The sequence below is a fragment of the Cladophialophora bantiana genome (assembly GCF_000835475.1).
Source record: "Cladophialophora bantiana CBS 173.52 unplaced genomic scaffold supercont1.4, whole genome shotgun sequence".
Classification (NCBI taxonomy): domain Eukaryota; kingdom Fungi; phylum Ascomycota; class Eurotiomycetes; order Chaetothyriales; family Herpotrichiellaceae; genus Cladophialophora; species Cladophialophora bantiana.
Window position 1 is genome coordinate 112,632 of NW_015971578.1, and position 24,543 is coordinate 137,174.

Sequence of the window (24,543 nt, forward strand, 5' to 3'; positions counted from 1 at the left end):
CAAAGGGGGACGCCGCCCCGGAACAACCGCGGCACTAACTTGTCTTCGGGACATACATTATCCGGAGCCGAGGGTCTTGGCCCTCCCAGGCTCTCCCTAGCGCACCCCCGCAAACCGAGGACACCCCTCCGGGGTTACTCTTTCGGGGTTAGTTGTTGCTTGGGGTTGCCGCACCTCCGGAGAACCTCTTTTTCAGTACAGGAACAGCAACATCCGTATTATTGGCCACGCCTACTGGCAATGGCACTCTTGAACTTGTTTCTGTCTGCTGTACGAGCTGCTCATACTAGTACGATATTGGGCCCGCTTGAACAGAAAGTCCGCAGCTGCGACTGATGGCTGCATCTCCTGGTATGTCCTGCCCGATCTCATTGATTCTCCTGCGATCGCGCTAGAAGAAACAAAAACAAGGGAAGCTGATGCATTTGACACCAGGTCCAGAAAGCCCTAAGTCTGTCGAGCGACGTCGCACCCATGCCTGCAAGGTCTGTCAGAGGGTCTTCGTCCGGGCAGAACATCTCCAGCGTCACTTGCTCTCACGTATGTCGCCCTAAGCCCCCGAGTGGCTGTTCAAGCCTGACCGCGCCCTGAGCAGATGAAAACCATAAACCCAACAAGTGCAAGGCTTGCCATGCACGATTTGCCCGCTCGGACGTCTTACTGCGCCATACCAGGAAATGTGTACCGTACTCACGCATGATTGAAGCCGCAGACGGGGACAATGGCGATACAAACAATGACGCAGGGACTGTGGCCAGAGTTCAACAAGCCGGATGCGCTCAAAATTCTGATCCACCGCGTTTCCGGTACGGCTAGCAGCGCGATACTCTTCGTCGAGACCACGGCGAGACTAATCTTTCCTTGAACAGGTCCCCCGATACGGATCACCTGCAACACGAGCAGACGGGCGTCACGAAGCCTCAGCAGCAGCACGAAGACACCAACAATCTGAGAAGCACCGCCAACATTCACACTAACGATGCTTCTAGCCGGATGGATCACATGCAATTTCTCTCGGGAGTATGTGAAGCTCTCGGTCGTGTAACGCGGGTGCTGACCAGAAGAAGATGACCAGGCCTTCGAATGACATGTACACTCGGATGAACAATTTCGACCCTTCTCAATTCAATGTATCTATGTCGGATCCAAATATGATGCGTCTCGACGCCCCGAGAAATTCGACCACGCTTGCACTACCCGACACGAACAATCTCAACCTGTGGGGGCCAGCACGTTCGTCTACGGATGTGAATCAAGGGCCGGACGCAAACGCGAGCAATTCTACATCGAATGGCGTTCTCGACACCCAGGCGCCGGCCGCTCCGCTGTCAGGCTCCACACATTCTTTCTCAGCAGGCTCTGCTTTTATGGATACAACTGCCCAGTCGATGGCCATGCCAGAACTCTCTCAGGCAATGTTTAACGAGGATCTCATGTTTCTGGAAGATTTTCTCCTGCCCGAGTTTGTGGCCAATGCTACTGGATGTACCACGCCGATTCCTGCGGACTTCGACCCAGCCGCCTTACAGTCTCTTGCCGCCAGGAATGAAGCCGATATTTCCGAGGCTCGTCTGTTCCTACCAAGAGCGACAGACGAAGCCCGAGCCCCTCACCTTTTCGATATTAGCCCCCAAGATGTAGATCGGTTTCAGAAAGTCATCTTGAGTACGCGTCTATTGAACAACTTCTCCTTTCCACGGCGTTCCCGCATATTGCGGTGCCTATCTGCCTATTTCGACAGTGTCGACCCGCATGTACCAATTGTCCAACAAGCTACCTTCAGCTTGTGTGGTACAGCCCCGGCGTTGGTGCTCGCGATGCTCGGGATGGGAGCTCTCATTACGTCTGAAACTCAATTTGCTGTATCGGCGTACGAGGCAGCCTGTACCCTACTAGACCACGAGACTAAAGATGAGGTCCGCGCATCGTCGCAATTTGAATTTGGGCCAATTCAAGCTCTGCTGCTCTGTGTCCACTTTGGGGCGTTCAGCGATGACCAGAGTTTTGTCCAGCGCTCTCAAGCCCAACTCAACCTTGTCTCCAAGATGCTGAGGCTTGGTTTGGACGATTTAAGTGACAAACGAGCCGAGTCTGAGCAGGACTGGATAACTTGGTCCTTCATCGAAACTTTCAGCCGGTTAGCGTCGTGGAGCTGTTCACTGAGCGCTGTCCTTTTTGCGTACGACGGTTCCTTTCAAACAAATACTCAACATTTCTTGCGACATGTACCACTCCCTCTTGACGAGGATCTTTGGAGGGCTCGTTCAGCACAAGAATGGTCATCCCTTGGGGGGCTTTCACGCCCACATGGCGCTCTCAATTTCTTGACGTTAGCCGAGTCTCTGCTCCAGGGAAAGCCTATTCTCGAGCAATTAAGCTGTTTCGGCTTGTTCTCGATCATCGGATGGTTTCTTCTCTACATCTGCAACCACGAACGGATGAAACTACTGGTCGGATCGCTCGACATATTCGAGACCGAGTTCACCAGCAAAATAGATGTAGGGCTTGGGGCCTGGGAAACCTTGACCCGCCGACATCTACGGACAGGCCAAGTCATGTTCAGACAGTTGAATCCCCTGATCTCGGACAGCTTCCCCCTCCTCGGATCCGCTTATTACCACCTCTATGTGGGCGATGAATTGCGCACTCTGAAAGAGATAGCTGGCAAGCAAGCACCGGCTGGTGGAATGCCGACATCACAGACACTTCCCGAATTCAATCCGCGTCCTGAAGCGTACAAAGCAGTGCGATATGCTGCAAATTCGTGGCTTGTCCGTGCTAAACTCGGCATCAGCCACTTCCAACAATCTCCTGATGTATATGGTCCTCACGGAGCCATGGGGGCATACGAATCCGGTAAGTCTTCTAGCATCTCGAGCTCGTGGCACTTGGCGCACCTTCTTCCGTAGAGTATGGCTACTCCTATCACGCTTCAATACTAACTTAGACCCAATGGTGCAGCACTCATTCTGTCGTGGTGGCTCTCTGTCGGCCAACCAGCACAGACTCCAGACGGATTGACCATTGAAGACAATGCGTCAGTCAGGGCGCTAAAGGCGCTGTTGACGGAGGTCATTGCCGAAGTTGAGGATCAAGATATCTATTGCAATGATGAGATCGCTCGCGCACTCGCGCCCCTGATTTTTTGCCGTCGGTCGATGGATAGATCCGTCTTCACCTGTAAGTCTCTCCTCATATCTTCTGGGTGAGCTTTGACTAAATGGCCAGACACCCGAACTCTGCGACACGCGCTTGATACCTTCCAGTCACACATGCGCGGGAAAACATTTGCCCGCTGAAGACGGAGATTGACCCTTGATATGGATCCGTGAGGGCTTCTAAGAGCTTTTGCTTTGCGCCTTTGGCAGCAGGAGAAAATTGCGTTCCCGGGTAGCGTTATTGGAGGTATATGCATCCCGCTTATGCGTTAGCGACCCGCTCGCTTCCGGCAAGGCGAGGTCTCCGTGAGGGTCGTGAGGGTTGAGGCATTGGTGTAGCACATTGCCGACTCCTGGATGATGGCAATTGCGGCGCGGGCGACCCGGCCTTTGGAGTCATAGCGGATGCACCGGACCACTGTAATTAGCCTTGTCATCCAGCCATGAAGAAGTGGGCGGAGACATTGACGTGAGATGGCCATTTGGATCGGCCTGCCCGGTCTGTTCGAGGATATCTTCCATCCGACACCTGCACTGTAGATCAAGACAGCGCCGTCGACCCTTCTCAACCGCCCCATGGAGAGGCTTCAGAGGCTGCTAAGATGGAGGACGTCATGATGGTAGCGTACTAACACACAAGCTGCCGTTTCTCGAAGTTGGCCCACGCTCCCACGGGGAATTACGGTCGCATCAAAACTCTTCACTTATCTCAGTGGACCACGGTTTCAAGCAACGTTTACCCACAGAGCTACATTGCGAGGCCGAGCTATATCGTGCCAGAACATTATTGGCACCATACGACGGACATTATATATAGAACCCAGCCGACAACTCAAATTAAGGTGGGGGAGAAGCCGTTGAGACAGCCTCCTTGGCAAATTCCTTTTGCCTGGTGCACATAGAAGTCGACTTCCGTCGAATCGAGAGGTTAGATCTTGTTCCCTTGATAAACTGACACAGCTTCTTGGTCAATTGGCGAGGATAGCTGCCAGCCTAGAGAGCGGAGATAGTCCTCTTTCCCATATGATGGAGCAGTTCGCCCACTATCTCCATCACTCTACGTCGTCTGACGGGATCCTGCCCACAGACGGATCTCGATCAGACTAACAAGATCCAAACATTCATTTGGGACAGGCGGCTGCACCGGCGGTTTCTCACAGATTTGTCGCTGCGAAAATGGTATTGATCTCACAAAGTCGAGGCTTCAAACTTACCCGGAGAGGTGTAATTTCCAGCGAGGCGAATCTTTCCAATTCGCCTGCCCTTGCCACTGCTAGCGTAAAGAGGCATCCCCGGCCACCGGCATTTTGGCGCGATACGCCACTAACTACAATAACGCCCCGGGCGGGGAAATCGGACTGACTTGAATCTAAAAACCCCGTCCTTTAGATCTTGTTACGCAATTCGCTACGTAATCGACCATCAACCACAACTTTTTCCCCGTTAGAAGAGGGTCGGCCCCTCAAGTGCTAGACAGCTTCGGAGAAACAGCTCCCCGGGACGCGAATACGGACTTCTAAATCCTTCGCTACACGTTGGATTATATGGTAAGATAAAAAGCTGAGCATACAGAATGCGCAGTCTCGAATTCAGGTTCCAGCGACGGCCGGAAACTGCACTCTATTTGTATCGTCCAGGAAAATTGGCAGGACGTCTGCTTGAAATCCCGGATAGCAGTCCGATTCCCCGATTTCTAGCGCGGGAAATAGTGACCACAGTTAGATTGATACCCTGACAATCTCATGTCCATTGCATCGCGTGAACGGTCTATCATCCCCCACTAACTCAACGTAAAGCGCAGAGGAACTTGATTACTAGCTCAGATCCTGGAAAGAGCAAATTCTCTTCATGGCTCCCCCGGTTCTTCCTACCGGCAATGGAAGCAGCATCGAAGTATAGACTTGTGAAAGATTGGATCATTCTCTGCGAGCCGTCGAGCGACGAATCGCTCCCGGAGAGCTTCCTAACTGTGTCACAGATGATCGAAGAATGCCGCACTTCATCAGAAGTAGATACTCTCTCGTTCACGCAGGGACAAGCTTCTCGTCATATCGCCTTCCTTTGGCATTACAGCGGCACCTTAGGCGCTCCTAAGGCCATCATGATATCTTATTTCAATGAGACTGTAAACCTTCTTCAGCTCCAACTATTCCACAGACCTATGAGGGACGTCTTCGCGCCTAACTGCCACGATATCACCCTGCGCTTAATGCTTTTTTCTCACATATGCGGTCTCGTTGCTGTGTGCCACATCTCGACATAACAAGGTGACAGCGTAATAGTCATTCCGAAGTTCGAATTTGAAGACGTTTCTGGCTTCGATTGAGAGATTTAAGATTGACATACTGTTGCTTGTGCCTTGATCATCATAAATATGGCCAACAACAAGAATGTGCGACTGGTTCGACTTCAGGACTGTCAAAGCAGATCATAACTGGGGCGGCTTCACTCGGAATAGAGACTGTTGTGAGCTAGCGGCACAGCACGGAAGCTAGACGGTACGACAAGGCTTTGGCCTGACCGAATCCGCGTAGGCACTTACCAGCCCTAGTCCCGTAGATATTTAACTCGGATCCTCTAGCTGTCTATTAATTACAGTCGAGGCGAAGGTGGTCGGCATGGAGGGACATTAGATCACTTAACAAGCCCGGAACTTCTAGATAAGTCTCCTGGTATCGTATCAGGCTATCTCAATGATAAACGGGCCAATGAAGCAAATATCTGTTGAAATGCCCGAGAGTCTGTTCCTCAACGCGGGTGATAAGGTTAGGTTTCGCAGAAGTGCTGCGGGCAACGAACCGGCTTCCTCTTGGTCAATTGCGAAAGGAGGGAAATATGATAAATTATTTCTTCAAAGGTGGGCGCCCTACGTTTCGTTGACCGTTGTTGGCTAGGCAAGCATTACTTGCGGTCGTCGTCGCCTTATCAACGGTCCTACCATTACCGGGACCAGCTCCTCTTCATCTAGCCCGCCAATTCTCTACTAGATCGGTGTGTGCTTGGAAGCGGTTACACAGCCCGATGTTCAACACAAATACATTCTAGGGATTAGCGCTCTGAGCAACACCCAGCATGCTCTAGATCTCGAATGCGGTGTGGTAGGTCGACTAGTGATATCAACAACACATAAAGTCAAACGCAATTCATAGGTGGTCTGTAACATGGTAATAAATTGGAATGACCATTGCTATCCCTATTGCAGAAATCGGTGCAGTATATGCCTATTGATAAACTTGGTCGCCGACCTCCGCTTCAATGTCCTCAAACAAAGGTTTAGCGCTGAACCAACCAGGCCAGGGCCTTCCGATAGAATGGGCGGTATAGCCTGCTTCCTCGTTGTTTATTTTAATCGTTGAGCCTCCGCGACCGGCGGCAGCCGCGTCGGCCAGGAGTTGAGCGTGGCAGCACTTCTCCAGAGAGCAGAACCAGAAAACGGTTGCTTCGACGGTTTGGCCGACGGTCAATAGACCATGATTCTGCAGGAGACACGCCTTCTTGTTGCCCAAAGCCTTAGCGATGTTCTCGCCCTCATCTTTGGCAAAGACAATCCCCCCGAACTGGCGATAGACGCCGAGGTCATTGTAAAACGCGCACGAGTCCTGGGTGATGAAGTCGATAGGCCGTCCCAAGGCACAAAAGGCACGGCCGTACAGGCTGTGCGAGTGAGCGGCGCACATCACATCCGGTCGAGCTTTGTGGATCGCCGAATGGATCATGTACGCTGCGGTGTTGAGGAGCCTGCAAGGGCCGCCCCCGATTATATTGCCTTCTTCGTCCACCAGGATAAGATCCGACTTCTTGATCTTGTTAAAAGACACGCCAAATGGATTGACCCAGAAGGTGTTGGGGTTGACGGGATCCCGAAGTGTGATGTGACCAGCCACTCCTTCGTCGAACCCTCGCTTGCCAAAAATGCGAAAGGCGAGGGCGAGGCGGCCTTTCAAGTACTCTCTCTCTTCGTACTTGTCACAGAAGCGTGGGATGCGTGGAAAGCGGGTGGTGAGAAGGGGCTCGTCGTCCCTGGGAACATTGAACTTGGCCACCGGGTCGTCTTGGATGGAAGGATTAGGGTACCCTTGTAGGGAGTCAGCATCTTGGTTTTCAGGAGCCGTATTGGGGACTTTGATGACCATCGTCGCCGTCGAGGTTGCCATCTGGGGCACAGTCTTCAGGATCCTTTGGCAAGAACTCTGGTAGGGAGGGTATCGCGTGTCAGCCGTAGGTACCCGGTCTGATTTGAAGGCGTGCGTTGTTGTAAGCTTGCTTAATGGTATATTCAAGGTGTCAAGGAATTGGTCGCCAGTTGAAAGCGGGAACAGGGGGCAAGGCTGAGAGACCCTTTACCCCGCAATACCCCCACATCACTATCGCGTTCCCCCACATGGCTCTCGTGCTCATAGATGCGGTACTGTAGTACTTACACTCCATTGACTTTGCCAACTTGGTCGAACAAGAATTCGATTGTATGTCCAGATTGGCCTAGAGTCTAAGCTCTTTTCTGTCGTGATCTCCACCCACGGGCTCACTACGTGGTACTTTACGCTCTTCCGGGTCTTCTGCTATGCCTTGGATTTAGTCGGCCCCCTTATCGGCAAATTGTCAGTGTCAACCGTCCGGGGCCTGGATGATGGTGTTTCTTGGCCTAGCACCGAAAAGCAGAGCTACAAGAGCCTCGATCTTCCTTTTTGCCTGTCTGTCGCTTTTGCCAACTTGGTTCACCTCATGCATCCCGTCGATACCATCGTCCCAGTGAAACCAGCAACCAGAAAATATGAGCTCCTCCTCCTCAGAGCGCCAACGCGGGGTTTGTACTGAGGACAAACTTCGTATGACCCCCGTCATAACTTCAGGATCTCGAATATACGACTTGATAGTGCTTGGAGCTACCGGTTACACTGGTCGGCTCACCGCCGAGTACATCCAAGAGCATATCGCGACGGATTTGAGATGGGCGATTGCGGGACGCAATGGCTTGAAACTCTCTCGACTCGCCGATGACCTCAAAAGCATCAATGCGAATCGAGTTCAGCCCGGTACGAGATCAGTGCGCCTGATGATAGAGCAACTTCTAATTGGGACCATCTGCAGGCCTTGAGGTCGTCGAACTCAACCGCGACGACTTGCAACAGCTCGCGCAGAAGACGCAGCTGATCATTTCTACAATCGGGCCTTTCGCCAAGTTTGGCGAGCCTGTCGTCGAGGCGTGCGTGAAGTCCAAGACGCATTACTTTGACATGTAAAACCCTTGTAACCACCAAGCGTGGCTTGAGTCCTCTGACTTGCCTAGAACCGGGGAGACGCCTTTCACACTCGATATGTTACAGAAGTATCATGATTTGGCGAAGAAGAACGGCGTTGTGGTAAGCCTGCTTCACTGTTGGACTCTTGGATGGGGCCTTGTCTCTGGAGGTCCTTTCTATTCTGCTATAAGACAAACCAATTTGCTTCTAGGTGTCACTCCTGGCAAGTTGAGGGCACAGTGGCCCTTCTTCAATGTGTTTCAATCCCAGACGGACTGGTGAGCTGATATGGCTATAGCTTGCCCCTCATTCTGGTGTGGACTCCGTTCCGGCCGACATTTTGACCTACCTATGCGTTCAAAAAATCCGGCAAACCTACGGCGTGGGTGTTAAGGAGAGCATCAACGTTCTCCACGAGTTGGGGTGAGATCAACTCTGAAACGTAGCTCGGTCATTCGGTAACCTCTCTTCAGGGGCGGGCCCAGTGCCGGCAGCCTGGCTACCATGGTGTCCCTCATTGAAACGTATTCGTTTCGATTCACACTCCGCGCCCTGAGGCCGTACGCGCTCAGTCCAATCCCGCCGTCCAAGACCGGCGACACTGTGTCATTGCTCGACAGACTCCTCGCATCGCGCTATATCCCGCCGTTTGGAGTCGTGACCCACTTTCCGCAAGCCGAGTGTGATATTGGAATTGTCTACAGGTCGTGGGGACTATACGAGCAAGGGAAATACTACGGCGATAACTTCCGGTTCTATGAGTACCAGATCATTGGGAAACGGTTGAAGGCCTTTTTGACGCATTACACCGTGACCTTGGTCCGGACGGCGCTGAGGCTCCTCCCACCATTTCGATGGCTGGTGAAGAGGCTCCTCCCGCCCTCTGGCAGCGGGCCACCAAAGTCCGAATTTGCGAATTACCGAGTTTCCTTCGCGACTGTCGCCACTGCCGACTGCGAACCTACGTGCCGAGTCATGGCTTCATTGAATTACAAGGGGTCGCCGTACTATCTGACGGGCGTGCTAGTAGTCCAAGCAGCACTGACGCTGCTAGAAGGCGGCGATACCCTGGGAAGGAAACTGAAAGGCATGGTTACGCCGGCAACGTGGGGAATGGAGCTGGTCGACCGGATGAAACAAGCTGGCGTCGAGTTCCGAGTCAGCCTTCTTGATAGAGAAAGAGTGGTTTAAAGAAGCAAGGGAATCCTTTTTGATTGTATCTTGTAGTTGGCCTCTCTAGGGGGGTATTTGACATGAGTTCACTCACGACTTTATAGCCTCGTCTTTTGAGCTCGATAGAGTGTGCGGTTTACCAACGACGTGGCGTCCTGTCCGCGCTCTCGAAGCTCTGATAGAGGACGCAATCACGTAGGTGTTGCCCTCGGTCTCTACGACATCAGATGACGTGCGTGTGGGAAGCCAAAAGGCCCCTGCCAATATTAGCTTGGAGCATACCTATGATCCGCGTCCATATGTTGCTTAGATTCCGCGGTCCCCCGCACTTTCGGTGCGCAGAGATTCCATGCTGACAAAAGAGTCAATGTGGACGACTCTTCAAATATCTGACCGACTCTTGACCACATTGTCCTTGATCGAATCCAATCTGAACGAATCCCACCGAAATATCTCTAGTCCCTACCATCGCCATGACCGACACCACCAACGGCAATCTTCCAAGGGTGAAGAGCCCGGCACACCTCGCCCATGTGCTGCTGCGGACGACCAAATTGGACGAGATGATCGACTTCTATGTACAGTTCTTGGGCGGCTGGGTGGCCTTCCGCGGAAAATCCATGGCCTTTATAGCGTACGACGAGGAACACCACCGCATTGCCCTTGGGGCAATGCCCAACACCACGCCCAAGGACCACCTCAGCAGCGGCCTAGAGCACATTGCCTTCACCTACAACAACCTTGACGACCTGGTGCTGGCATACGAACAACGGAAGAAGTTGGGCATGCACCCCATCTGGTGTGTGAACCACGGCCCGACTACGTCCATCTACTATCAGGATCCCGACGGCAACCATCTCGAGACCCAGGTCGACAACTTCGACACCGTCGACGAGGTCAATGAGTACATGATGTCACCAGAATTTGCCGAGAACGCCATCGGATTCGACTTTGATCCCGAGGCGCTGGCAGCTCGCGTGCACGGAGGCGAGGACCATAAATCTATTAAGCGGCGGATCGGCTCTGGTCCCCGGCCAAATCCTCCATACCCGTCGCTTCATAAATAAGATGACACCACGATTTCTTGATGAAATGGGAACCAGCGGTTCACAATGGCTTCAAGAGTTTCCTGGAATGGTAGGGGCATGTTTTCGAGACCAGATCCGTGGGTCCTGCTGCAGATGTGCGCGTTTTGAAAACTTGGGACGGATGGCGAACCGGTCAGAGGATGATAACAAATAACTACCCTTGTACCAAGTTATCCAACTAGTTAAGAAATCTTTTGTGCAGCGCCATTTCCTTTGGCTATGTGAGCTGTATTGTAGACGGTGAAAATTCTATTCGATTTCTCTCGAAGAACATCCTCTTCTCGTCACAGACTCGCCTTTTCAAAGACAAGTTTATTCTCTATCCTTCCGATCTTCTCAATCTCGACGGTCACCACGTCTCCGTCTTGCAAAAATCCCGGTGGTTTCATAAACGCGGCCACTCCACTAGGAGTTCCGGACATGATGACGGTGCCTTTTCGGAGGGTCGTGCCTCGGCTGAGGTGCTTTATGATCTCGGGCAGCTTGAAGATCAGATCATCGGTCCGTGATTGTTGCCTAACTTCGGTCCCGTTGACGATGGTCTTGAGCCACAAGTCGTGCGGGTCTCCTATGGCGTTGGGCGATACTATGACGGGCCCGATGGGAGCAAACTTGTCAAATCCTTTGGCGGAGCCGTGTTGACCGCCGGACCGCTCGCGCCATTGCCAATAGCGTGCAGAGACATCATTTCCAGCCGTGTATCCCAGCACGTAGTTCAAGGCCTCCTCGGCAGTCACGTTCTTGCAGTCCTTGCCGATCACGACACACAGTTCAGCCTAGCACCGAAAAATCAGTATTGTACATCGCCAGCAAAGAAACCAAGGAGAGTTTATGGACAACAGATATTGCTTACTTCATAGTCCATCTGAGACTGGCATTCGGGATGGATGGGTATGTCTTCAAAAGGACCGGCGAGGGCGTCTGCAGCCGTAAACATTGCGTCAGCATGATTGGGTTTATGTGACAATCTTATGATGGTTCGCCCTTTCTTAGACCAGCTAAGGAATTCAGAGGTTGACTGACCTGCCGGTTTCTTAAAGATGACGGGATATTTGGGTGGTTCGCCCTGCACGAAGATCGGAATGAGAATACACCGGGTTTCGCGAGCAGAGAGAAAAACCCCATACATACCCCGGCTTCTTGGACGTGCTTGAGATAATTGACTCCCACGCACTCAAAGATTGGCACATACGGCAACGGAGCAAGAACCTTTGACGTGATTCTTGTTAGCCGTGGTAACAGGAAACATTTCCTTGTGCAACGAGAAAGAGTTTGTTTGTATGTACCTCTGCGATTTCCTCCTGATGACCCGTCAGAGCAAAGTCGTCTTCGAACGGCGTCTCTCCCTTGTACACGGCGACCTTCCTGCCTTGCAGCGACTCTTGGGTGACGAAGTCGACCCCCGGCACTTCGCCGTAAAAGATCTGTCCAGCCGGATTGCTGAATCGGACCAGACGTGAAAAGGCAGCCATGGTCTCTTGCGCACAAGATTGAGTTTTGCCACAACCAGCGAAGTAGAGCAGTGAAGCCCAGTTCAAGAGACTTCGCACTGAGGAAATGATATATTGAGCTACCAAGGTCTCACCGCGGGACTCGTCGAGTTTGAATCTAGGAAGGGAATCTAATCTCCGACTTGAGTAGTCTCTGAATTCTCCTAGAGCGGTCAGCATACGGTCATCTTATTCCCGACTCAGTGGGAAATTTCATGCGCATCTTTGCTCCTCGGGTGAGTCTCGTCTGGCCGGGAACCCGGCCCAACGCCGGGGCATGAGCAGACCGAGGATGCAAACCATGTGGGGGAAATGGGGACCTCAGATACTCATATACGAGCCCTCGTGTGTATCAATGGCAGGCTTCTTTATCCTCGGCCAAGTAGGGATCTCCCGCTGGTTTGAGAACCTAAGACCAGGGTCGAGCATAGATAGGAGACTAACAGCCTCTCGGGATAGATATAGTTATGTCACGATAAGCATGACGACCCAGGCGGTCAGTCTTCTCAGGAGCTATGTATAAGTGAATTGATTGCAGACTTCGGGGGGGCTTGTATCTACAAAATATCGTTTCTTCAAGCGCCGAAACTCAGGTCTGATAGCATTGTACTAGGTATCTGTGACTGGTCCTCTCTACTATTAGATGTGAGGCCCTGGGCGCAGCTACTCTACTTCCAATGCAGTTCTGTCCACTCTCCATGATTTGTCTCTTATTCTGCAGCAACACGTAGCGGCGTCCCATCCAGCGCCGCGCGAATCTGCAAGGCAACAAATCTTGACATGTATCGGGCATGCATGCAGGTTCCTCCGTGCATCCACAGATTCGGGTCTGTTCAGGAGTGATGTTAGTCTGCTCGCGGTGAAGGATCATTAGACAACGTCGTGGGATGTACTTACGGCCCGAGGGTTTGAATGCGCCTTTGACTTCCCCTTCCTCGTTGATCCCCCAGAAATCTTCTATGCGTTCGGAAACGTCCGAGCCCAGAATATCGTGGATGGCGACTTTCATGCTTCCCACGAAGCCGGTGGCAAACACGATAAAATCTGCTCTGATGTCGGCCCCATCGGTGAACTTGAGTCCGTGCTCGGTATATTGGAGGGGCAGCGCGTCTGATTTGACCTTAATCTGCGAAGCCAAAAGAAGGGTCAGCACATAGGACGACGTGATAGAGTTCGTTCGACTTTCCAAAGCCCGCAAGACTGTCCAAACCTCATTAGGAGCCGTTATAATATGCAAGAGACGTACCAAGCCTTTGGCAATCTTTGCGGATGCTCCAACATCCATATAATGGCCGCCAAACCGATCAAAAACCTGGTAGATGATGTCCCCGTATCGAATAACCTTGAAACCGGCCCTCTCTAGTGCATCAAATCTCTCTGGCTCAGCTTTCGCCATTTCGTTGAGCATGAACATGCTGAGATGTCGACTCAGTGCCAGCGGATTCGTCAGATTCATCTGATCGGCGACTTCAGTTGGGATTTCGGGGTTGTACGATACTGTACATTGTCAAGAATTCTATTTCGGTAGATTTGGGACCTTTGTGCCATGCAAAGGGAAGTACCATGGCTCCTAACTTACAGTTTTGCAGTTTGGTATAATATTCCGCCGGTAGCACGTCTGAGGTTGCTTTGTCAGTACTTGCTCCTAGAGCCTGTGGAACGTGTTGCACTCACAGGTAGGCGACCGTTGGACCATGGTCACTGAGGCCATATTCGCGGCAACCATATCCTCGGCCACATCATGAGCTGTGTCTCTAGAGTTAGTAATGATACCACTTGAGGCTCCTGAGCGTTGGATGCCCACCTGTGTTCGCGGTGCCAACCACGACGCCATGTTTTCCTTCCAATCCTTCAGCGGACGTGTAGTTGGCAGAGTGGACAACTGTACCCCGGAAGCGCTCCTGGAACGTTGTCAGCTTCTCTAAAGCTATTGTGATGGTCAAAATCTTACAATACCGGGGTACGTGGGCATCGTGGGAATTTGACAACCGGCACCCAGAGCCATCACGAGATGGGTAGCCGTGATACTCTTCATTTCCCCGTCTTGGACAAGATCAAGTGTCCACCGTTTCTCGTTTTCGTGCCATCGCCCAGATACAACCGTGGTTGAAAGCCACACATTCTATTCTCGGTTCAACAACGACAGCTTACGTCTGGAGGAGTGCGAGCACTTACGATGGCATATTTCTTGGCCCAGTCCAAGTAGCCTTGAGCCAAGTCGTCCTTGGTAAGGTATTGCGGATAATGCGGCGGAAAAGTTCTGTCGAAAGGTAGATGCGCTGCGGGGTGGGATCAGTCTGGGACGTCGATCATACTGGCTCACCGTGTCACATACAAGACTCACGAGTAGTGTGTACTTTTTGTGGCCCACTCAGGTCAGTCACCAAAGCTCGCCCGTCCGAAGTCAGCACTCACACTTGGTAGATTTATAACGGGTTTTCCAACTGTCGCCAACCTCAGCATTTCTCTCCAGGAGCACGTACTTGACCCCTTGCGACTGAAGTCTGCCGGCGACGCTCAACCCAGCCTGGCCCGCACCAACAATTGCACAATCGAACTCATCCTGCGCTGTTCGTATCGATAGGGTTGACTTGGTATCGGTAGTGCGGGCGTTGGCCGGCGCAAGTTTGTCGACGCTTGGATGGTTCTCTAGTTTGTCAATCAACGTGCGAAAGATCCAGATCTGCCATTTCCCATCTGCGGCTGGAACCAAAGAAATGATGGCCGTGCAATCTCTGGCCGGAGTGTCATCGATCGCGAAGGTAAACGTGCCTTCAATCCACTGTGCCTCTCCAACCCGGACTGCGCGCGAACTCTTTTGAACGTATTTGAAGAGCTTCGGGCGCGCGTTGGCGGTAAGCGTCTTCCAGATTTTGACGATTTTGTCCGCTCCATAGAAGGTGCGAATGCTGCCTGTCAAAGCGAACAGGTCCCGCCACAAAGAGTCGGTCGTTAAGATGGATGCATCCGGATGGTATAGAACATCTTGAAAACTGTTGCAGATAGCCTCTGAATCCAAATCTGCCGGTAGAGGTCGAGAGGGCAGAGTACAGGGCAGATATTCCAAAGGCGATGAAGCCATCGTTGTATCTGTATCCGTACAAAAAGGACTTAAGGTCTGTTCTGTATAATTTAGGGCATATTCATGGCTCGGGTCGACTGAGCGCGGACATTTTGCTGTTTAGACTCCTCTTGCAAGAGAGCCCCCGGAGCTGTGGGGGACGGGCGGCTGGCCTCCCCCGCAAGACATCTCCTAGCTACAGGCCTTCACAAGCCCCGTCTGTGGCGTGTTCTAAAGCGTTGGACGAACTAGGTGGTGTGTTCCAGGCTGCCCAGGCAGAATAGTGTCTCGGGTTCCGGCACAGTGCTAGCGGAGGAGGGCTCCAGAGCATTTCCTACAGACCAAACGCACGAGCGCGAGACACACTTCATTGCCAGGACAGAGACAGTTGTGCAATTTCAGAGCATCCATTCTCCAGTCGATTAAGCGGGACCCTCGAAATGGGAGCCTAGGTTAAGGAGTTGGACCTCGGCGCGATCGAGAATTTTTATTGTTAATACAGGAAAAATAATTGCAGGCTGGCTTAGTCACGGTATGCCCTTTAGAGTCTTCCACATCCACGTCTTTGCGAATCAAAGCAACTTGCTTCGGTCGCAAGGCTCCGTGGGCTCACTCTCCCCAACTGCATGCATGACCGCTTCAGAAATCCGGAAGCCGAGCAGCTGGACCGGGAGAACCTGGTGGTCCATGAGCCTGTTCTGACAAGTATTGATGGGGATCTGCACCCCTCTCCAGACCACAGATGTTGAACCCAGACTCTGTGACCCAAACCCCGGAATGTATAGGCTAAATGGGCTCTTCTGTGTTAGGTGAACTGGAGACTATTATTTTTTCACTGTGACTGCGGTGTATTTAGTCCAATTTTATTGAACACAGACTGATCCGATCTCCCTAGATAAGGAGTCCAGCCCTAACGCAGGGTCGAAAGGTCTGAGAAGCAGGCCAACGAGAAAGAGCATGTAAACACGTCGGGTGAGCACCTGGTGCCTCTCCAAGAACGACAAAGGTGACCGACCGGTCCCTCCGACACCTGATGCGGAGGGGATTCTCTCGCGTTCCGCAGCCTCGGACGACTCCCGCCACCCTTTGGTAAGCCTGTGGTCGATAGGCCTTTGCATGCGGTATCTAACAAATGGTCTAGAATTGGTCAACCCCCAAGAAAGCGACGTCCCTCTTCATCGTCTACAGCACCCTTTTCAGTCCTGCTACAGGCTCTCGAGAACGCCTCCAGCTTCTTTGCACTGGCCATCTCGTACCGCAAGTCGCCTGTGATGATATCATATTATGTAAGTTGCAACCACCAGAGTACCATCGAACTTCTCTGATGTGAGATCGAATTCTGGTTGCCATTGCGGATGTCGTGTTTGGTCGCCTCCTCTGGACTTCAATTGCCCCTCGCTTTGGCAACGCCGGCATGATTGTCCCGGTCCACGGTGCTCACATTTTTGGCAAACACGTGATCCGCCTCTACGATGAAAGGGGATCAAGTATCTTTTTTCATCGTCTCCAGGATCTTTTTGAGCTTATTGAGATACACACCGCTGACTAGTGAATGCATGAATTCCCACCAACGCTTCAATGGGCTTCCAACGTGACAGTTGAAATGATTTCCTTAAGTGACCGAAGCGAATGCTTTGCTCTCTATATCTTGTCGATTCTTGGTGGGGTCATATATTCCCGACAAATTCTGGTGATGGGAGGACACCGACCAGGATCAGCAACTATATTGTCCAGGTGCCAAGAAAGCTCCGTACTGTAGGCCGTGATGGCCTGTCCAGATAATCGATCTCTCGAAGGATTGTTGTCCTTGGGGTCTTGCACATCCACTTGTGACGTATCCATGTTTTGATACCGCTTTCTCAAAACGACATCCATGAGTTTTAATGGATCTTGGAGATCCGGCGGTGCGAGTGTCATGAAAAAATTCCACTCCTCCGACGTAGTCGTCGCAAGATTCAGCATGATGTTGAGCCCGGGCAGAGCTGACTGGGGAAGTTGGAAGCATGGTTTATTTGAACAGCACTCGGTTTCAAGGTCCTTATTCTCAAATCCCGCCTCGATCTCATTCAGAAATGAAGAATAGACGGAGTCCGATCGTCGGCTGATCGGCCGCCTGGTAACATTCCAAGGCGTATTGTCTTCAGCAAAAGGAGAGTCTCGGGATAGATCCTCAAAGCCACTCCAGGTTGCACCGAGGATGATTGACGGGTCAGCAGCAGGTGTGAGAGGCTGTGAGTATGAACTGACAGCGTATTGGACCTTGGAATGTTGTTGGCAGCTTTCAGCAGGGAACAGAGCCACCCCGGATGCGCCGGAGGCGAGCCGATCAAGCTGGAATCCTCGATCCATCCATTCTTCTGTATATTTGATCGCGATTTCCTTGTTCCGCCATCGTGATATGATAATTGATTTCGAAGATGCCCGCCGATAAGGTGATGCTTTTCTACACCTTGCCGCGGCGACGGACCCCGCGCCGCCTTCGAGATGTGTCCCATACGCCCTCCGTCCCCGGTTGACGTACATGCTTGAATGTAAAATGAATAGGTCTCTGGAGATTCGGCACTACTGGTTCAAAATCAAAGACGCGCGATTCAGGGGGTGCTGGATGCTGCGCGTAATCTACTTAGTGGCGAAGGATCTTCTGTGGTTCACGTTGAATAGAGAGTAACTGCTCGGTCGCGATAAATACCACAAAGACCCAAGCTGTTTGGTGGTAAAAGTCATATAAAAGTAGCCAAGCTACCGCCAATTGCCTGAAGCATTGGTGCAGCCCCAGTTGGGCCAAAGGTAGACCGCTGTTCCGATGCGGCGAACGAAGACCCGAAGAGCTGCCGCCGATGCTTGCCGGCCCCGTCCAAGCTGCGGGGGGGAGGAGGCTCAGCGGGGGTTTGTTGTGGGGGAGGAAGATAGCACTGAACACCCGGCTACCGGTGGTGGCCTGTGGGATGGGGCCATCGAAGCATACGGGGTGTACAATCACGAGGTGACAGTACATCTGTAATAATACAGAGGAGCTGTTGGGTTGTTGTCGTCTCGAGAGCAGAGTGAATCTGTGAAACTGTATCTCAATGACATGAGTTCAAGCAATAAGATTGACTATGGTATGCAACTCCGTGCTCTCTCGGTAGAGGTAATAGTAGTCTTGCGGCTCTATCGATACCCGTGGTACACGTACATTGATTTTCTCCTCATTTCACTCCGTTGAGGGTGACCTTGTCCCTTCGCCCCAGAATCTGATCAAAAGCACCCGCGATGTCCTGGGCGGATCCCGGTCCAGACGACCTCCAAGCCACGATATTGTCCGGACGAACAAGGACGGCTCCTTTGGCACCAACGCCTTTCACTTCTGCCCATTGTAGTTCAAGGTCGACGTACTCCTCGACCGACGGCCTGTCCATGGGAGCGACGATTTGAGCGACTCTGAGCCCGATGGACCTTGCCTTGGCCGCTTTGCGGGCAGCGTCGACCCACTCAGCGCCGTCTCGATCGGTGATGAGGAGGAAGTCGGCCGCAGTTCCAACAAGATCATGCGTAGAGATCATGGCGCCGCGGCAGTCCAACCAAGCATGAGGCAGGCGGTGACCTGGCCGCGTTGTTGGAGTGTAATGCTGGTGCATCGGATCGCGTGGAGGCGGCACAGTACCGTCGGGCACGAACGAGCCTTGTGGGTAGACAAAACCTAGATCCATCTCATGTGCAGCGAATTCCACCTTTTGGCCATCGATAACGTACTGCAAATATGCGCGTGAGGCCTTTCCAATCTCGGATTCTTCGTCAAACATATTCAAAAAGTGCGCTTCATTGGCCTCGGCCTTCCCTTCCTCAATCCCAATGGCTTTCGCTATGACATGGTGGCGTTGAGACGTGAATAAGGCCCAGTCGCAGTTTATTTTGCCAGTCGGCAGCCGTTCCATCTCGTAGGTGTCTAGGAGGCTCACATCTGCCTTACCCTGAAGCACGTACGCTAGCTTCCATGCAAGATTCTGAGAATCTTGCACGGCTGTGTTGAGTCCCAGGCCGGTTGTCGGAGGATGACGGTGTGCCGAATCACCGCCGATAAAGACGCGCCCCTGGCTATACTTATTTGCCACGACTCTCTCCAGCACCCAATTGCTCAGGCTCAAGACCTCAAGTTCCAGGTCGGGTAGTTTTAACAGCTGCCGAATGCGGGCCACGGCGTCTTCACGTGGGAAAAGCGGATCATCAACTCCAATAGCGAAGTGCATCTGCCATTCTTCCGAATATCTCCCCCAGGTTGGGCCCAAAGGCAGCATTGAGCCACTCCGCATCCCGAGACCTAAAGACGGGTTGCAAAAGTGGGCTATGCCGGTGCGGTCGTCCCAGTACTCGGAGAGGTCTGCCTTAAAGTGCGTCGAAACGATCTTCCGGAGACCCTTGGGGCCTTCCATCTCAACCCCGATTTTTGGACCAACCATTTTGCCGCCATCCGCGCCCACTAGATACGTGGCACGGTAGACACTGTTGGTGCCATCTTTGTTCGAGACATAGACGAGGACACAGTCTTCCTTTTCTTCAAAGTCGGTGACCGTATGTGAAAAGAGCACTTTACCTGGGTTCCGAGTCTCTGCGATCGAACGGAGAATAGGCTCAGAGCGAAGCAGCGGAAGGTTTGTTGGAAGGTGAGGTGCATCTCGCCTGGAGAGGACAAAGGTTAGTTGGGTCGACTGGTGCCAGCGAAGTCTCAACGTACACATAGGTATTGTTGCGCTCTGTGCCCTGCTTACAGCCCCAAGTGTGAATAGTCCCCAGGATCTTACGATCCAGAGGCCCATTGCCGGCGAGAGAGGTCTGCCAGACCACTTGGCTCAATTGCCGAGGAGGGGTCCCTTGGGCGATGATTTCATCTGCGATGCCGTGCTGTCGGAATATCTCCATTGTCCTTTGGTTAATGATGTGGGCTTTGGGGAGAATCGAGGTGCCTGCATGACGTTCGAAAAGAATGTGCTGTACGCCGTGATCGGAGAGAAAGATGGAGAGGGAAAGGCCACAAGCTGGGAGAGCGTCAGCACTATCGTGAGCCTTTGGCAAGTGCACGGCTCACAGCCTCCTCCAACAATCACCACCGGAACTTCAATAGGCTCTGGCATTTTGATATGCCCTGGATACAGTCGTGCAGAGAGTCGGAAGAAACCTGTGAACGTCTTGAAAGAAGCTCGAGGAAATCTATATGAGCAATCGCGAGCCGAGCACCACGGGTCCCGGTCCTGTCAAAAGCCTGAAAGTAGCGAGGTGAGCTTGGCTCGTACTTATTTCGGAAAGAATACACCTTCTGACCCTAAGATGCCCATGAACGCGAGTCATCCTTGACGGAGAAGCCTATTTAAACATAGGATCGATGTTGGCGAGACATGGTATTGTTAGACTTCGACGCGGCACCCGTGAGACTCAACAGGACTGTTCCGACTCGAATATTTTGTCATGAGACGGATGGCGACCAACTGTGGGGTAGTGAATGTGGGATTTCTTAAAGCTTCTGCCGTGTGTTCCGTTTGAGGGCAATGGCCGAGACCGCGGACCAGCGCTCCAGCCTCCTTGCATGCCGACTGAATTAATCATACCACAGTGCGGAGGACTATTCGGTGAGTTGTGTGTTTATCCACGCCAGACATCATGGCATGGTATCTCCAGCCTTTCCTCTTGCCTATGTTGCGTGTATGGGTTTCAGGTTATTAAGTTTGTTTACAGGGAGGATTTCCTTCCAAGCCGCAACCAATACACCCTTGCCTAATTAGTAAGGTTACGTTTATCCTCTGCACAGAAAACTTTGCCGAGAAATTTCTTGGCACCCATATTTTGCCTTGTCCGCAGTCCTTGTTACCTATGTTACATGTGATTATGAACCCAGGACAGTGTCTTCAAGGGCGTCCTGAGTTAACCTGAGTTGTAGAGTGCCTACACAGAACTAGGAGCGCGTTAAATAGGTGGTAACCTAGACGAGACCGAACCGGCGCCTCCGTGTTGGTTGTAATATCTGCTGTGTACAAACCAGCAGTGCTATAGGCTTTGGTACGCTAATCTCCATAGAAATCACCATTATTGAAATTATAACAGAGAACAGCGCTGCTCAAGAAGCCATGAATAGTTATATTCGGCGATGCTAAGCACTTGGAAGTTATCTGCGCAGGGATACCTTCTACCCCCACATTCTACTCGGGTCACACAACTAGCCACGTGCCGAGACGCCTAACGATCTTAATGAGCCACCCTCAACACTCATGGCACCAGCACATACCTGTCAGAGAACCTAACGACTACTTTTGTTGGCGGTTTGGCCCCTGGGATTGAAAGCAGGTGTCCATGGGCACGAGAATCCCACGTCTATGATCGCGAGTGCAACGCCAGTTACATCTCCATCGTTAATGTGGAACAGGATGAGTTTGCCATGGAATTTTCAGGAATAGCCTTCTGAACACCGGCCGGCATTTAGATAAATAGGCAAAGTCTTCACTGAAGAGACAGATAGACAGATGCATCTCTTAAGACAGACCAATGCTATCCGTTAACTTAACAGTTCTCAGTCTTACAGGATCAACCTATACCTAAAAGTGAAATACCTGTCGACAGACTAAATGGCCCTTTCAAAAATCATCGATATGGCTTTAGGTCAACTCCTGGAATCAACTCCCACGCACTCAAGTAGGACTTGTCGCACCTGCGCGAACGCTACTAATAACCCACTTAAGGCTCCGTCTGACAAGTATTCTGACTAGCGAAACCGATCGACCACTAGATCAAGGATAAATCATAACACCTTCATGGGAATGCTGGAATTTCGCGGAGGGGTTTCTGTGTATAGTGGCAGCGGCGTGCCTAGGCATTTTGCCTTGATTTGCAGAGCGATAAAACGAGACATGTACCGTGCCTGGCCAATCGCGCCACCGGTATACCAGAAAGCGGGATCTATAAAAATCGGTCAGGTCAAACTTGTCTTTGATCGAGAATCAGATACTCACGGCCCGAGGGTTTGAAAGCGCCACGAAGTTCTCCTTCCTCGTTGAGGCCCCAGTAGTCCTCTACTTGAGCAGCGACGTCGTTGCCTAGCAGTTCAGCAACGAGGAGTCGCAAGTTACCAACGAACCCAGTGGAGAAGACAACCACATCTGCTCTCAGGAGATCGCCGTTGGCGCACTCCAGGCCATCCTCGACCCAGCGAACGGGGAGAGAATCGGTCTTCATCTTAATCTAGTTACTACCGTTAGCTCTAGATACCGTGAATGAATGGAAGTGAGCTCACCAGGCCTGAGGCGATCTTTCCTGATGTTCCGACATCCATGTAGTGGCCTCCCTGGCGTACGTAGACCACATAACCCATGTCGGCGTAGCGATCGAGGAGGAAACCAGCCTTTTCCAAAGCGTCAAACCGCTCGGGATGCTGACGAATCTTGGCGTGCAGCATCTTTCCGGCCATTATGCGAGTTATGACCGCTGGGCCAGTAAAGAACATTAAGTCGGCTAGCTCGGTCGGGGTGTCGGCGTTGTAGAGTCCTGGAATTATCAGTAGCTGTTCCTCCGGTGCTCTGAGTTAAGAACTAACTGTCGTGAGTCTCTCTATATAGTTCGACTGGAATGACAACTATTTTGTCCACGTTAGACCATTGCAGGAGGAGTCGACAATGTTAGCTCCTCACATGTTGGGTTTCTCTGAACCATTGTCACGGAAGCCATGCCTTGACTATACATGTCATCGGCGACATCATGCGCTTCAGGACGTCAGCATCAGCACCTTTGATATCATTAAATTGTTCTGACCTGTGTTTCCACTTCCCACGACCACACCGTGTTTTCCAACCCATTCCTTAGAGTTCGTATAATCGCCCGAGTGTAGAATAACGCCCCGAAAGGCCTCCTATATAGGGAAGGTGAGTCCGTGTTCCATGTAACCAGCATCGAGGGTGCGGTTGTAGACGTACTCGGTTCTCATATGTTGGGGCAACAGGGAATCGAGAATTTGCGCCCACAGCGAGAACGATGTAGGAGCAGGTAATTGTTTGGTTCTCGCCATTGCGCCGGATCTTCAGTTCCCAGGTGTTATGCTCTGAGATCCACGAGCCAGAGAGGACAGTGGTGCTTGTCCAAACGTTCTGTTGTAGTTAGCCGTAGTTTCTTTTCTCCTGCGCTCAGGGTAAATTACGATGTCAAACTTAGCTGCCCATTCGCGGAAGCCTTTAGCAAGGTCATCCTTGGTGAGGAATTCTTGATATGTTGCGGGGAAAGTTCGCTCAAAAGGCAAATGGGCTGTCGCATCTCAATCAGTACCAACCTATACACGTGAGTAATGCCACAAATCTTACCGAATTCTCGAATGGTGTGCACTAAATATTTGTTAGCTCCCTTCCACCGCCTCAAATTCCTGACAGGGTCTATACTGACATCTGGTAGAGTCGTATCGCTTTGCCCAACTGTCTCCCACCTGCTCATACTTATCTACAACGACATAAGACACACCGAGCGCCTTGAGTCGACCACCGACGGAAAGACCAGCCTGGCCGCCACCAATGATGATGCATTGGAAATCCACGTTCGGGCTGGTCGTGCCATTGGGAATAGTTCCGTTTGTGGTTATGCCATTGGGAGTCGCTCCGTTTGTGGTTATGCCATTAGTAAGCGCGATGGTACCGTTGGTCAGCTTCTCGCCATCCAACTGACGTACCACATCGAGCTTGTCCACGTTTGGCTGGTCCTTGAGCTGCCCAATGACCGTGCGCATGATCCAGATTTTCCAGTTGCCATCCTTGTCGAGGGCAACAGAAAGAATCCCATCGTCGGCGGTGGTGGCCGGTATACCACGAGTCTCGAAAGTGAATCTCAATTCCACCCAGTGGGAATCTCCAGCTTTGATCAAGTTGGGTTTACCCTGAATCTCGAACGAAGTTGGTTTGTGGATTGCTGACGTATCCTTCCATGCAGCGGCTATGGATTTGGCAGAGTAGAATGTCCGCAAGGTGCCGGTCATGGCAAATGTGTCGCGCCAGAGAGCATCCTGGAGAAAATGGCTTTCACTGAGAACTTCGAAGGCTGAACTGAAATAGTTGGCCAAGGCATCGAGATCTACGAAATCTGGAATGGGGATCGCGGGGAGGAAGCACGGAAGATTTGGTAGAGGATACATAGTATCGATCCAGGCTGCCTGAACTTCTGTAAACTGGACTGCTGATGGAATCCGTTAATTAGGTCGAGAACTTCTGGTATTTTATTATTCCAACTCTGGCCATAAGAGGCTGAGATGGCGAACCGCCGCTTTCTCAAAGGACCGATTCGACGCCGAAACGCGTCCGACATGGCTATGTGGGGTTGAGGAGCTCCGGGGGGGGG

General features: G+C 51.9%; 9 protein-coding genes across 9 annotated transcripts; 3 read left to right on the forward strand and 6 right to left on the reverse strand.

Moving 5' to 3' along the window:
• Positions 1–696: 696 nt before the first annotated feature.
• On the forward strand, positions 697–3,299 carry Z519_02853 (uncharacterized protein; the record flags this gene model as incomplete). The annotated part of the gene is made up of 5 exons (XM_016760608.1): positions 697–806; positions 870–1,020; positions 1,068–2,856; positions 2,962–3,180; positions 3,229–3,299. The coding sequence occupies 5 exons, from the start codon at positions 697–699 to the stop codon at positions 3,297–3,299; spliced, it is 2,340 nt and encodes a 779-aa protein (XP_016622458.1).
• Positions 3,300–6,379: 3,080 nt separating this feature from the next.
• Positions 6,380–7,312, reverse strand: Z519_02854 (uncharacterized protein; the record flags this gene model as incomplete). Its single annotated transcript, XM_016760609.1, has 1 exon — positions 6,380–7,312. The coding sequence occupies one exon, from the start codon at positions 7,310–7,312 to the stop codon at positions 6,380–6,382; it is 933 nt and encodes a 310-aa protein (XP_016622459.1).
• A 617-nt stretch (positions 7,313–7,929) lies between these two features.
• Positions 7,930–9,589, forward strand: Z519_02855 (uncharacterized protein; the record flags this gene model as incomplete). The annotated part of the gene is made up of 5 exons (XM_016760610.1): positions 7,930–8,191; positions 8,247–8,394; positions 8,446–8,518; positions 8,697–8,821; positions 8,872–9,589. The coding sequence occupies 5 exons, from the start codon at positions 7,930–7,932 to the stop codon at positions 9,587–9,589; spliced, it is 1,326 nt and encodes a 441-aa protein (XP_016622460.1).
• Positions 9,590–10,044: 455 nt separating this feature from the next.
• Positions 10,045–10,638, forward strand: Z519_02856 (uncharacterized protein; the record flags this gene model as incomplete). Its single annotated transcript, XM_016760611.1, has 1 exon — positions 10,045–10,638. One exon carries the CDS (start codon positions 10,045–10,047, stop codon positions 10,636–10,638), a length of 594 nt encoding a protein of 197 aa, XP_016622461.1.
• A 305-nt stretch (positions 10,639–10,943) lies between these two features.
• Positions 10,944–12,131, reverse strand: Z519_02857 (uncharacterized protein; the record flags this gene model as incomplete). Its single annotated transcript, XM_016760612.1, has 4 exons — positions 10,944–11,435; positions 11,513–11,725; positions 11,791–11,868; positions 11,946–12,131. The coding sequence occupies 4 exons, from the start codon at positions 12,129–12,131 to the stop codon at positions 10,944–10,946; spliced, it is 969 nt and encodes a 322-aa protein (XP_016622462.1).
• A 728-nt stretch (positions 12,132–12,859) lies between these two features.
• Positions 12,860–15,231, reverse strand: Z519_02858 (uncharacterized protein; the record flags this gene model as incomplete). Its single annotated transcript, XM_016760613.1, has 10 exons — positions 12,860–12,978; positions 13,047–13,275; positions 13,396–13,646; positions 13,729–13,767; positions 13,824–13,895; positions 13,954–14,050; positions 14,101–14,271; positions 14,325–14,428; positions 14,485–14,505; positions 14,565–15,231. The coding sequence occupies 10 exons, from the start codon at positions 15,229–15,231 to the stop codon at positions 12,860–12,862; spliced, it is 1,770 nt and encodes a 589-aa protein (XP_016622463.1).
• A 1,620-nt stretch (positions 15,232–16,851) lies between these two features.
• On the reverse strand, positions 16,852–17,733 carry Z519_02859 (uncharacterized protein; the record flags this gene model as incomplete). Its single annotated transcript, XM_016760614.1, has 1 exon — positions 16,852–17,733. One exon carries the CDS (start codon positions 17,731–17,733, stop codon positions 16,852–16,854), a length of 882 nt encoding a protein of 293 aa, XP_016622464.1.
• A 665-nt stretch (positions 17,734–18,398) lies between these two features.
• On the reverse strand, positions 18,399–20,318 carry Z519_02860 (uncharacterized protein; the record flags this gene model as incomplete). The annotated part of the gene is made up of 3 exons (XM_016760615.1): positions 18,399–19,866; positions 19,922–20,222; positions 20,273–20,318. 3 exons carry the CDS (start codon positions 20,316–20,318, stop codon positions 18,399–18,401), a joined length of 1,815 nt encoding a protein of 604 aa, XP_016622465.1.
• A 1,655-nt stretch (positions 20,319–21,973) lies between these two features.
• Z519_02861 (uncharacterized protein) lies at positions 21,974–24,340 on the reverse strand (the record flags this gene model as incomplete). The annotated part of the gene is made up of 9 exons (XM_016760616.1): positions 21,974–22,131; positions 22,185–22,413; positions 22,466–22,746; positions 22,860–22,931; positions 22,981–23,077; positions 23,142–23,312; positions 23,363–23,466; positions 23,523–23,543; positions 23,602–24,340. The coding sequence occupies 9 exons, from the start codon at positions 24,338–24,340 to the stop codon at positions 21,974–21,976; spliced, it is 1,872 nt and encodes a 623-aa protein (XP_016622466.1).
• Positions 24,341–24,543: the final 203 nt, after the last annotated feature.